Source organism: Melozone crissalis, unplaced genomic scaffold (assembly GCF_028551555.1).
Source record: "Melozone crissalis strain CALT ecotype California unplaced genomic scaffold, PUWL_Pcris_2 ptg000033l_1, whole genome shotgun sequence".
In the NCBI taxonomy this organism is placed as follows: Eukaryota; Metazoa; Chordata; class Aves; order Passeriformes; family Passerellidae; genus Melozone; species Melozone crissalis.
In genome coordinates, this window is record NW_026535811.1 from 17,512,410 (window position 1) to 17,525,990 (window position 13,581).

At 44.5% G+C, this 13,581-nt stretch overlaps 1 protein-coding gene across 1 annotated transcript in view; it reads left to right on the forward strand.

Moving 5' to 3' along the window:
• PARVB (parvin beta) overlaps nt 1–13,581 on the forward strand; it is a 48,198-nt gene that overhangs the window by 10,137 nt on the left and 24,480 nt on the right. Inside the window, exons 2-3 of the mRNA XM_054282066.1 lie at nt 9,296–9,385; nt 11,279–11,349. Of these exons, the coding sequence (XP_054138041.1) occupies nt 9,296–9,385; nt 11,279–11,349 (161 nt within the window). The remainder of the gene's footprint in view (nt 1–9,295; nt 9,386–11,278; nt 11,350–13,581) is intronic.

Genomic DNA, 13,581 nt, shown 5'->3' on the forward strand with positions numbered 1-13,581 from the left:
CAGATGTGCTGTCTGTGAAGCAGATCTGATGCTGTCTACCGCACAGACTGTGGCTGGGTTTTATTTTTGCATGTGGAAGGGAAGAAGCTGTTGTGCCTGACCTAACCTAATGCAGCAACAGTCCAGCTTCAACCTGAACTTTTTAGGTCCTTCCAAAGAAGGTTTCTCTGATTATGTTCTCCTATTTTCTGAGTTTCTCTCTGTTTCTGAGTTTTTGGAGTGTCCCATTTTAGGAAAGAGACAGATGGTAATGGAAGATGAGAGGGACTGGCCTCCACTCTTTGCTGTATGGGAAAAATTTATACAATTGTTTCCATCTGATAAAAGAAATTTTAGTGAGGGACTTTTCTTGCTGTGAATGGCATTAGGTATAGGTGCTGTGCTACCCAGAAACTTGATAGAAGGCATTCTCAGTGGAGTGCTTAGTTTGCTGTTGTTCAGTTGGTTGGTAAGAAGTTTCTCCAAGACTGCAGACACAATTTGAAACTGTCTGAGCTGGGGAATTTCCCTCTTGTGCTGAATGCACAGGAGATGGGCACTGTTGTTTCAGGGGGTTGGGTGGTTTAGCATGCTGCAGCATAGCTGGCCAGGTGATTCTGTGTGGGAAATGTGTAAGATTCCATATCCATTGCAGTCATGGACAGAGAAAGAAGAGATGCAGAAGACGAGGGAGGAGATCCTCTGGGCTACACCTGCGTTGTGTGAGCTCTTTCTCTCATGTTTTGGAATGTGTCCTGCTCCCTGATTTGGGACTGATCTGTAAATAAGCTTAAAAGTCTTTAAGATGTCCAGCACCCCTGAAGCACCACCTTTTCTCTCAAGCTCACAGGGCCTGGTGTTACCAGTGCAAAGGCTTTGAAAGGACCACAGAAAGCTCTAACTGCAAATCCCATGACACTTTGGTGTGCTAAGTAAATGAATAAAAATAGCGGCAGGTCTTTTTGATACTTTGTGAAATGTGATGTTTTCTTGTGCTTTGGACTTGTTTTGATTTGATTCTTTGGCTGGCTCTTGTTTCATGATTGCATTTTGATATCCTTTGAGGGCTGTGCTTGGGAGACAGGACTGCAAAGTCAGTTGAAGGGCTCCACTCTTTCTATGTAGTCTTCAGCAGCTCCATTAGGAAATTCTGGGGCTATTTCTGACTTAAACCCAGCAGAGTAAAACATCTAAATGCTTTTATGGCAGCCACCATCTCCACTGTACCTTCCCTTCACGGACTGGCTTTTATCTGGTTGTGGGCTCTGAGTTCCAGGCTTTTACTGTGAGATCTGAAGTGCTTTTCACTGAAGCGCTTGTCTTGACAGGCTCTTCTGCTGCTCAAAGCAAGAAGTAAAATAATTTCCCTCATATGATATATCTGGAAAACAGTGAGAAAGCTCCCTTATATTTTGTAGCTTTTACTTACACAGGTCTTTCATCTCAGTTCTAACACACTGCTTTACTGCCCTGAGTGCAGGGAGGACACAGGAAAGTGCAGCTGGACATGAGCAACCTTGGGATATGGTACACTGAAAACTCTGTGTTGAGTGTTTAGTGTAAAGCTTCTAGTTTGGAGTATGGCCTGTCCCTCCACTGGTCCTCTGGTATTTGCTAGCAAACTCTCAATGTGTGTGTTGCAAGTAGAGTTGCTGCATGGAAGTGTTTTTCAGGGTTTTCCTTGTCTTTCTGGGTGACATTTGGGCAACTGCAGCAATGAGGCCTGTGCACTTTTTGTGGTCTGCAGAACCACTTATCTTGGCTTGTTCTTCCTGTAGAATCATGTTCCTCGAGCAAAATAGTTGCTTTTTTTGAAGTGCAAGTCATATCTGCAGCCTCCTTTCCATTCCCCTGGAGTTTGGCTGTTCAGCTCTGTCCTGTCAGCTGTGGAAGACGGAGCCTTGCTGCTGCTCATCATCCTGCCATCAGTGCCTTTAGAAGTGAGTCTGTTACTCTGTGCTTCTCTTGGCATGTCCAGAAGAACAAACAGCATAAAATGTTCTCATATTTGCATAGTAGATTACTTGTGGTGGTAGTGGTGACCTTTTCATTCCTCTGTGCAAAGGATATGGGGAGAGCAGGAAGATAAGGCAGGTGACACTGGCTTGGCAGATAACTAAGGGGGGTTCACTCACTTACCTACCTACAAACAAAGTGTCAAACCATGTGGAGGAGGTGGAAGAAAGTTGGTGGAGGAATGGAAAGCTGGTCACTTGTAAAACATGCTAGCCTGAGCTGCAGTAATTGCTTTTTTTGAAGCTGAGTGCTCTGCTTGATAAAGTTTTCAGGGTTAGATGTGGGTGTGGGATCCAGAAGTAGAGCTTGTAAACTGAAGTGCCCTTTTCTGCCAGATTTCTTCAGATTTCTTCTTGCAGAAGACAAGGCCTGAATGAATGGGTTGGGTGTCTCTATTCCAGAGTAGTCCTGTTAGCTCTGCTTCTGACAGCTTCTGCTGTCTCTCCCTTGGTGGTTTGCTTTCACTGGACCCATTAAATGTGGATACCTTAAGCAGTGAGTTGATTCTGGTTTCTGAAGTTGCTTTTGGCTAAAAGAGGTTTGTTGTTGCTTGGCATCTTGTGGAAATCAACCTGCTTCATTTGGGATCTTGGACTGACTTCCTAGACATGAGAGTGCTGTTCCTTCAGCTGCTTGTGGCCTTCAGCTTTGGTTGTAGGAGTGCACCAAAGCCTGAGGGAGTGCTGAGGACTTCCTGGGAGAGCACAGCTTTTCATGGAAAATTGATGGCAGTAAATTGAAAATGCTTTGATGGTTTTCTACTGGGAGTGGACACAAGACCAAAATCTCTTTCAGTCCTTTTCTTTTCTTTCCAGACTGCCTTTCCCTCTGCTCTCATATGTCAGATTTGGCTCCGTATCTCCCCTTCTGCTGGAAGTTGTTCTTGTGTTCATGCAGTGTCCTTGGGAGAACATAACCATTCACCTTTATTTTGTGGGGAGAAATGACCCTTTCTGTGGAGAGAGGGAATTATACCTGGGAGAGGCTGAAAGAGTACATTTTCCCCATTTTCAAGGAGAACTTGGGTGCAGGAGGGGAAGTGTAGCTTTCCCTGGCTGTTTTTAGGGTTTTCTTCAGCTTTAATTTTTGCCTGGCTTTTCCCAGTCAAAAAACTTTGGGATTGAAGCAATCTATTCAGGACAAAGCAAGTGCATGTCCTAGAGTGTAGAAGGTATCCGCTGTGCATCCTTGAGGGTATCCATCTATAATTATCTTTTTAAGTGTAACTTTACAAATACTTTAAAACACCATGCTTGTCCACACTGGTATTTCTGCTGTCTGGGGGTGGAGTGGGTTGTGTGTTTGTTTGTTTGTTTTTTAGTTGGTTTTGGTAATTTTTTTGTTTGGTTGGTTTTTTGGTTGGCTCTTTTAATTAATTTTGCCCAGCATTAATGTTTGTGTGTCCACACAGTGAAAATTAAATTTATATTTTTTTCTCTTTCTTATCTGGCTAGTTTTCAGACACACAGTTTCCCCACTGTGTGACATTCTGTGGCTTCTGGAACCAGTAATGCCTGCAAAAGGAAGGGGTGAGTGGCAGGTGGGGCTCAAGATGAAGTCTGAGTGCCTCTTTGCCATAAGGGATCCCTGCCTGATGAAGACAGCAACATAACACCCCCAAAAAATGGAATTCCTCTTTCCAGGAGGACATCCCCCAGACAACTCCCTAGAAAGAAAGGAACCTTCTTATTTGTGAAAATACAAAAGCAGTATTTCACCCTCGCAAACAAAAGAAAGCCCACATTCCTTATAAATGTTCCCAGCTGGCTCAAGTGTTGAATATGCTGTTACCGTGGCAGATTCGTGTTTTACCTTGGGCAGAAATAAGGGGCGATCTTTCTTTGGCAGTTGCAGACAGACTTACACTTACCTGTGTAAATTTTAACACATCTGCTTAAGCAATTGTGGCCTGATCTTTGCAACTAAACCAAAAGCATTATTACAGCCCTTTCCTAAAAGTTGCTTTTGGCTTTTGCTTTTCCCTTTTCTTTTATGCCTTTCCATTTCTTTATGTATCAGAGTCTGGCCATTGCAAGTGCCTTGCCTGCTGAGGCATTTAAATAATCTGCTTTTTAACCACAGTTCTGCTGTGAATGCAGTCCCTTGATACAGTGCCTTTATGTGGATTTGGTCAAGTCTTTGCCTTTGATCTGCCTGGGATTATTAATTCTCTGTTATAGTTAATGGCTGCTTTGTCTTTCTCCTGCAGCCTTTATGAAAAGATCTCAGGGCCTTTTGTAAATGTGCAGTGATCAGTAGTCTGAGCTGTGTGTGGTTTGTCTCTAGAAAAAAGTGCAGTGTAGCAGCATGTTTGGGCCTGGTTCTGAAACCTTTCAGTTTATCAGTTTTTCTTAGAAAATGTGAGATTTAGCAAAACTGCCTTTTGTTAAATAGGCCTAGAAAGGTTGCAGGTTTCAAGACAACTTTTTGTAAGAGTTTTAGTTGTCAGGTGGAAATGTAGTTGTGGGCATGGCTGCCTGTGTTAGTCTGTGACAGACAGGGGAGCAAGTTAAGAGGTTGGCACTGCAGTGTGTTCGGGGACTTGTTACCTTCTGGTCTGACCTCCCCCATGGAAAGCAGGAGCTCCAGCGGATACCTGATCTTTTATGCAAGGGTTTGCTGCTTAACCAAGGGGATTTGCCCTGTATCCACACTCTCCTCTGAGATGTGAGTGAAAGAGCCAACCATGGCCCTGAATATGGGCTTTCTATTTTGCACATGCTGGTCTGGACTGTAAGGATATAAATGCAGGCAGGTGAGTTGCTGTCTGAAAAAGTGCAGCTGGTCAGTTTTGTCTCTGGTGAGGAGGAGGAAACTTGGGAAGCGTTAAGAACTTGGGGCAGGAAGGGAGCTTCCTGTGCAGTTTGAGTTACCTGGGCATTGCAAGTTTGCTGTCTGTGTGCTGCTCCCACCAGAGAGGAGGACAAAGTTACCTGGACAGATCATTTGCAAGGACCACCATCATCCAAGGACCTCAGAGCAGCCTGATGGCTTCCAAAGTTAGGACTGAATCACAAGATGGAAGTGCATCATGTAAAAGTTGGTCAGGCAGCACTGCTGAGCCAGCTGGGCACTGGCTGAATGCAAAGAGAAGCACAGGAACTCTGGGATCAGTGTCACAACAGCTGCTGCTTTCTGCAGGGTGGGATTCAGCCTTGCAGTCAGAAATAACCAGAGCTAAAATTAAGTAGTATTTTCCATCTGTTTTTGTAAGATGCAGAGGCTTGTGGTCAGATTTTTTATAACAAGGCTGTGAATGGCAAAGACTGAAGTGACCTGTGCTGTTGCTGATACCTTTTAAAATTACACTCAAATTAAGAGTGAAGTAGAAAGCTGTTGATATCAGTTGACTCTTTCTTCTAAAAAGGAGAAAGCTGGGACATCTTTCAATAGTGCTCCTGCCAACTTTAAAGGCCATCTCCTGGCTTTTGAGAAATCCCTGACAGCTCTGGTGGCACTTCCAGCTTTCTGTAGCTAATTGTTTTTGCTGTGTGCAGCTTGCCTGTAATCCCATGTCTGAGACAGCCTGCCTGGCTTACAGATCTAGTGCTCTGTTCTGTGTGTCTGTGTGTGTGATCTGATCATTCTATTTATTTGTTTGAAAGGGCAGCACAGCTTCCAATGTGACTTAATCATGTTGACTGCTGACACTGCCAGGAGATTGTCAAAATATTGCAGGGCTGCCAGGAACCCTTGCTGCTTTCCTGGGGACCAGTAGAGCAGTGACCTTTCCATGTGAATTTAAATTTCTAGTTTAGGGGAAAGCACAGGGTTTTTCCTGAAAGCCAGTCTGGATTAAGCTGTGCTCCTTCAGCCTCTTCTCAGTGTCCTACCTCTTCATGCTGCATATTTGCTATGGCTGGTCTCTGAAATGGAATGATCAGGCTTTAGAGAAAGGTGTTTTACACCAGCATTGGGTCGGGAGCAAAACACCTGTGCCATCACCACAGGGGAGGCTGTTCCCTGTGGGGAAGGGAAGGGGAAAAGAAGGAGCCCTGTGACTGTGCAGGCAAGGAGCAGTAAACCTCATGTGGGACCTGTCATGACTATAACTTGTGCAAGCACAGCTCTGCTCTCCAGTCACTGCCTCTTGCATGGACAGCTCTGGTATAAGCCTCACAGCAAAGTCACTGCTGCTGGTACTTGCCAATCTTTTAATATCCATAATCTTCTACAGTACCTTTGGGTTTGTGAAGGCATGGGCTGAAAGCCATTCTTTGTTGTATATTTGCATTAAAATACCTGTTGGGTTCTCAGAAATGTACCTGTTGCACCATCCTGATTATAACTGCCTCGGCTTGCTCATTTGTGGGTTCTCTTTTCTTTCCAGCATTGTGGCTCTGTTTCCTTTCCTGCTTCTGTTTCTTTGCTCAGCAGTGATAAGTGAATACTGGGGGCAGTGAGCAGGGAAAAGTCCTCAGCATTGTTCCAGCGCAGCGTGAAAGGCTTCTGGAGTGCTGCAGGTATGGGGAGTGCCCTGGAAAATTCGTGTTCCTGAGTGCAGGTGCCTGTCTGCACTCTGCCTCTGGGAACCTGTGTGTCCCTTGGGGCCAGCTGTGGACACCCAGCTGTGCCTCACCAGAAGGTGCAGGTGGCTTGCTTGGGAAGCTCCGTGCACAGCAAACAGCATCCCTAGGTGCCTGCCCGTAGGCAGCCAGGCTGGCCAAGGCAGGTGCTGGGCTCTCTTGGGACAGGGAGGGATTCCTGGCTGGGACCACAGCCCAGTGCTGTGTCCGCCCTCCTGGCCCCTGTTCCCGGCAGCTGGGAGCTGATCCTGGTGCCTGCTCCCATGTCACCGTGCCCAAATTAGGGCTTTGGCAGTCTGGAGGTCGCAGGGCCGTATCCAGTTGCTGCTGCTCTGTCAGCATTCAGACACCCCATGGGCTCTGTCTGTGACCTGTCCTTGCTGCTGGGGCCGGGATGGCCGGACTGCTGTGCAGGAGGCGCAAAAAAGGAGGTAGGAAATGCTTCCTCTGTGGCAGGAATCTCTTAATGAGGTGGGCTCTTCCTGGGAGGCAGCTTTGGGAAGCTTTCTGCTGGCAGAGGTGAGAGAGATGTTTTGGTCCCATGGGATCTGGCACAGCTGCACAAGGTCTGAAGACAAGTATGAAGGTTTTGTGTGGTTCTTCATGTCTTGAGGGATGGGGGCTTAATACACAAATTTGCATTGATATTTTCTTCCATTTTAGTAAATTGCTCAGAAACTAGGTATTTTTGTTAGGAAGAGTAGAGATAACTTTCATATTAAAATAAAAGAGTAAGTGCATCACCTTACTTGAACTTCTGAGAATAAATCTAGTTTAGCTGCATTTGGAAATATTCTGGCTTGAAATGTACGCATCTTTTTTTTTTTTTATAGACATACACTGTGCCATGCATTTACTGCCCAGAGGAACTTACCAGCTCTCTGCATTGGCAAAGCACTGGGAACAGTGATGCCCTGAACTCAATGAACACTTGGCATTCCCAGAATGACAGCACTGCTGTGATAATGAAGAGTGCTACATCTAGAAATAAGGCTGGTAGTTCCTAAATAAATCTGACTTAATTGAAACATTTCTAGTCCTAGCAGGGTTTTAAAAATCAAACCTCAGTTTTCATGTGAATTGTCTTATGCCCTCCTGGCTGCATCACAATGTAGGAGTTGTTGGGGTGAGAAAGTTCCAGTTGGGAATAATGCAAACAGGGCTGGGTAAGGCAAGTCGTTAGAGCTGGTTTGATCTGTTGTATGAAGCCTTCTTGCTCCCTGATTTTTTTGTTTGTGGACTTTTTCAAGAAAATGAGAAGGAATGCTGAAAAGGGGAACTTAAGAATTTCTGTACCAGCATCTTTATTCGGGAGGAAAAATCTTGGCCTGAGGACCCTATGTTCTGTTTGCAGTGGGGAACCATGGGACATAAACCATCAGGTCTAAAAATACAAGACTGGGGTTTATTGCTTGCACTCCATAACGAGGATGTTAGTGGTGATCAGTACCATGCTGTGAACCAGAATTAAGTATTCTCTTGAGACTTCAATTAAGAAATGTGAGAACTTGTTTTAAGCACCTGTTTCAATTTTCTGTGAGGGAAGGAGTGGAGACTGCAGTGTATTCTTCTTCCCTGTCCTCTGTGGCAGTAGGATCTCTGTCTTTTCCACTTGTATGGGGCAGAAAAACAGCAAGTCCTGATAAAGGGTTTTGTAACCTTCACAGACTGCATGCTAATGTCAAGCCTGTGGAATGTTTTTCCAGTGGGAAAGGGGAATAATGGCTGGTCTTTAAGGGGAGAGCTTGCAGGGACACTGTGACCATTATTTAACTGTTCCTCCTTTTCTTTCCTGAGAAAATTTTGTCTAGCAAACCTTATTTATCTCAAAGTCCTTTCTTTTTCCTGAAAAGAGTGTGGGACGCCTCCCAAAGGAGACTGCACTACCACAAGTGCTGCCACAAGTCATTTTAGTTCATGCTTGCACAGACCTGTCACTGAAAGTACAGGGCTGTTGAGGTTTCATGCCTTGTAATCAATGTCATCTGAGCTTAAGGGGAGATGTGCCTTGGAGAATGTGAAAGTGTTACAGCAATGCTGGTGCTCTTCTTACTGACAAGCTCTGGGAAAACACTGAAGAACTATTCAGTGTTTGCCCTCATGTTTAGTTCCTTCCTAGTGGCAGGATGCAGGGAAGTATTTTAACATCCATTTTATTTATAAAATGTGTTTTTCTGAGCTTGCCAATGAGAATTGTAAGTTTAGGACAGCTTGAAGTAGAAAAATTCCAATTTGTGTTCAGCAGATCATGGCACATCTATTTTATCAAGTGGCAACACTGGAATTAAATACATTTTCATCTTTATTTGGTGGGTCTGCCTGGGATTCTCTGAGGATTTAACAAGGCCAGTAGCAAGTTGCATGTTCTGCTGCTGGAAAGGGTGGTGATGAGTGGTTGTGCTGTAAGAAAAGGGGTTTGTTTCTACAGTTTGATGTCTGCTCTAGGCTGGGCCTGTCCTGCAGGCAAAGCTCACACCCCTTCCTTCTGGAGAAACAAGCACTCCGAGCTTGTTCTTACCACAGAATTGGTTTTCTTTTTAAAAGTTTCCAGCCACTTCTGTAGTAGCTGTGTTTAATAGGAAGCTATAAAAGGATGTTACTTGGATTTTATTTTCCACTGTGGCTGCAGTTCTTCATGCCATAAACTGTGGTCCTGTTCTAAAATGGATCTACCAGATGTTGTCTGTTACTATGAACGCCATCCCCAACCCCTACATATACACCAACTCTGCATTTATTACACTCTTTCTGTTGTTTTTTTTTCTTCTGTCCAGTGAGTGACCTCCAAGAAGAAGGTAAAAATGCCATCAATGCACCAATGAACCCAAGCACTGTGGACATCCATCCAGAAGACACACTATTAGGTAAAGTTTTGTGCTGCAGGGATGGTTTGTGAAGGGGGCCACTGTGGCCCCCACATCATTACTTCAGTGCTGAATGTAGATTGTCCAGTGGGAGCTGAGAGGATTGGAAGTGACAGTTGAAAAAAGTTGCACATTACTTGTAGACTAGAAATTAAAAAAGCTAAATGGAGTTTGAAGAGCAATGCCAAGCGAGGTAGTTTATGGACTCTCTCCCATGTCCATCCCCATTCCCGCACACTGAGTCCCTACAAGAGAAACAGCATAATTTAATAGCAAAAAGTGTTAAAACTTGTTGAAATAAGCCACTTTTGTCTCTCCTGGCCACATATCTCTTAATCTATGCAATTAGTTGAAGCAAGCTAATTATGAAAGAGTAAATCAGACATCAGGATAAATAATAAAATAGTAAATTAAACTGAGAAGGTGTTATTCATTGGATTTTCTGATTAGGAGAGTAGTAGGAAATGCAAAGTACTTTTTCCTAAGATGTGGGTGAAGTGTTGGTTGCTCTGTGTTGATATGTCTGGACCAGGAGTGTCTCCAGTCATTTCTTCTGGATACTACTAAAGCTGGGTATGTCTTTAGAAGATGCAGAACTTCTGCTGAAGGCCTGTCCTCCAAAGACGTGATCACCACGAGTTTTGTGGTAAATCATGTTCTGTTATGGGTCAAGTCCAGTTCAGGGTTAGTGTTTCGGGTGTGTAGTGGGTGTCACTTCCTTATGATGACTGCCTGAACTCACCCTAGGCAGTAATGAGGAAGTAAAGGAACAGGGTGGGAAAAAAGGCAGCAAAAGAATTCATGTTTTATTCATTGGTTTGTGAAAATTTTTCAAGCGTGTTTAGGTAGCACAGTTGTATTTTTTTTTATAAAAATGAAGAGCCCTGGAAAATCTTGACCCCAAAATGTGTGGGTGAGGTCTAAGGTAACCAGTCAGATGCTGGTTACTAATCACTGTGTAGTCAGTCTCATGACCAGGATGTGTCATGTTTCCCATCTGACAGCAGTGAGGTCTGGCTCTGCAGTGGGAAGTCACTGTAGGCTGGTTTTGGGGGTTCACTGAGCAGTGTGACAATGGCCTGACCAAGGGTGATACCAAAACTTCGTTGTCCTGATAGGAAGAAAGAATTGAAAAATCAGTAGGAAAATTGGATTGTATATGGTCTGCCTTCTGGCCATTAGCACTTCTCACACATCTCATCAGCAGAAGAAATGGAAGACTTTACACCAGTGAAATCTATTTTATGTTCTTTCCCCATGCACCAGCACAGCTGATACAAAGTGGGGTAATTTTATTTCATAAGCTTAATCAAAGGTTGAGGAGTTCCTGCACTCAGGAGCACATGTGTGACCAAGTTTTGGGGAACCAGAGGGTGGAGGCACAAACTCTCAGCCCAAATCTCAGCAACTGCACTGAATGTAGTGCATTAAGCTCACTTTTTCCTTCCAGGTGCTGCAATTTGGGACAGGTGTTTTCAATTAGAACTTAAATTCAAACTGAGGAGAAGCAGAAAAGTAGTTCACTGTGGCTTTTGGTTTGTTACTATGAATGTGCCCCACATCAGGACAGGGATTTTCGTGAAGCATTCTGCATAGGGCAGGGCTAGAGGCTTTTGGTTTGTTACTATGAATGTGCCCCACATCAGGACAGGGATTTTCGTGAAGCATTCTGCATAGGGCAGGGGAGGGTCAGGGGGGACAATCCTGCTTTAGGGAAGTGGGGCTGTGCTGTCATTCTGTGTGTCTCTAAAACTGCCTGACACTGGGGTCATGGGACATCCCCTGCCATTTCTCAGTCAGCTGATGAGCCCCTTAATGGTGTGGAGTTGTTGCAGTTTCAGCAGTGCACATTTGAAGTGGATCTCACTAAGGTTTCCCCTCTTACTTGAACAGAGGAGAATGAGGAACGTACTATGATCGATCCTAACTCAAAAGAAGACCCCAAGTTCAAGGAGCTGATCAAGGTAGGCAATCAATCTTTGGTGCTTCTTCAAACCTTTAACTGGTGAGCTGGAGTAATTTGCAAGCTGGTCACCCAAGAACAGTTGAGGAATGGTGACTTGTTACTGGAATGTAGCTGTGGAAACTGAGAGCAAGGTCAACAACAAGGTAAGGCTAAAAGTAACAGTGAGAGGGACAAGGAAAGGCTGAATGTCAGGGTGCCCATGGAGTTATGGAGTTATGGAGTTAAGCTCCATTGTCCATTTCTATCCTTGTGATGATGACAGCAAGGATCAGTGCTTGGTTTGAGTCCCTGCACATAAAATGTAGGTACCTTCTGTTTCTGAAAGCTGGGAAGGAGCTCTGCAAAGCATTAGTGAGGTTTCAGGAGAAGAAAGAGTAGGACTGAAATGTTAGGGAATGAGGAAGGAACCTCTTGTGTTCTGGGAAAGTTGGAACTGAGTTTCTTCTTGCCCTACATTCTGTCCTCAGTTTACCTGTGTGCTGGGTCAGAGACGGGTGGTTCTGAGTCTGTCTCGTTGCTGGACACAACTGCCCTAGGTGTTGGTACGGTGTGCCCAGATGTGCTGATGTTATATGAGGCTTCCTGACTCAGCAGTACCCATAGTTCCTGCCTGGCATGACAGAGGGCTTGCTCCTGAAGGATTTGTGTTTAGGAGAGAGCCTTTTCTATGCAGAAGGTTGTTGGGGTTAATGTAGTGCAAGCTTGAGCATGAAGGGAAGGGATGGCGAGCCTGAGCAAGTGGGATCTCTTTCAAAAAAGTACTGTACTGGTGTTACACCTCCCACTGCAGTTTTGCTTCATTTCTTTAAAGTGATTCTAAAAATAATTTTGTTGGAAACAGCAATCCAGCTATATCTGTGTGGCTATGAAAACTTTTTTTGGATAGTGTATATTATTTCCTGAGAGGGGGCTGAGCATATTCCCTGCTGAAAACCTGATGCACCCTGGCTGCACACACCCTGGCTGCTTCCCCAAAGCCAACTGCTTCAGCAAATGCCTCAGCAAACTGCTCACCTGGTACCTCTTTAAAACAAGCCCAGTGATCTGTTATTACCACTGCAATAATGTGTTTAGCATCACAAAACCACTTCAGACTGAGCTCAGCAAGGAACTATGCTCAAATTTCTGTTTTTCTAATTCACCGGGAGTACATTGTGGTTTTAAATTAAGTGACTGTGCATTCTTTCTTTGTTAGTACCTAAATCCATTAATTCTTTGAAAGGTGCAGTGGTCTTGCATCACCCTCTCAGAATGTAATGTGGTTTCTCTGCTAGTGGAGCAGTGATATTATCATCTGAACAAGAGTCATTGCAGTGGAGGAACCAGATGTACTCTGAGATTCAGGAAACTTGATATGGAGACTGCAATTGCTTTTAAATTGTGAATTTTCCTGCTGAGTTTAATACAAGTTTGAGTCTTCCCTGGATGGTGTAGTCCAGCAAGGTTTGGGGTTTTTTTTCAGATTAAAAACCTGAAAGCCTCCAGGAGGAATGAAAACCAGGGCCAGAACAACGCTTGAGGATAATGTTTGAGTGTATTGCAGAGTCAGGTTCAGGGTCACTAGGCCAGTTCCCACTTGCACAAGGAAAGAGGTTCCAATGGAATGGGATCACCTGGTGCAGTGAGCAGCATGGAACTGGAGATTGTTTCCTTGGGATCATCCCTGAAGAAGAGATGTGTTCTGTAGAGTGCCTGTGTAATTTGGGTAGTTGCTAATAACTCTCTGCAGTTAGAGTTTTTACAGAGATTCAGCGGTGTTGGTGTGAATTCACACTGTGTTGGTGTCAGTCTGTAAGCCAAGGGGAGGTTTGAATTATGCTGGCAAAACTTGCTTTTTACTACAGAGTTTGGATAATGAAAAAAAAAAAAGAGTAATTTATTCTTTGTTTTCTGTTCCTTGATGGTAATGGCATTTTCCAGAGCTCCAGTGCTGGATGAGAATTGCTGAGCTTTAGAAACCCAGCCAGCAGAAAAGTGTCTGCCCTGCAGAGCCTGAAAGGAAAGCTCTCCATGGACTAGTGAGGAGTGGGAACTTGAATAGATGGAGGTTTTTATAGTTCCAAGTGGTTCCTTCTCTCTCTTTCCCCTCAGACAGGAGTGTGCCAATAGCAGCAGCAGATCCTGGTGTCTTTTCAAAGCTGGCAGTGGAACTCAGTTTCATTGGGGGCCAGCCCAGGTCTCCTTCAGCACCAGAGTTAGACGTGCCAACAGCTTGCCATTACTGATGCTG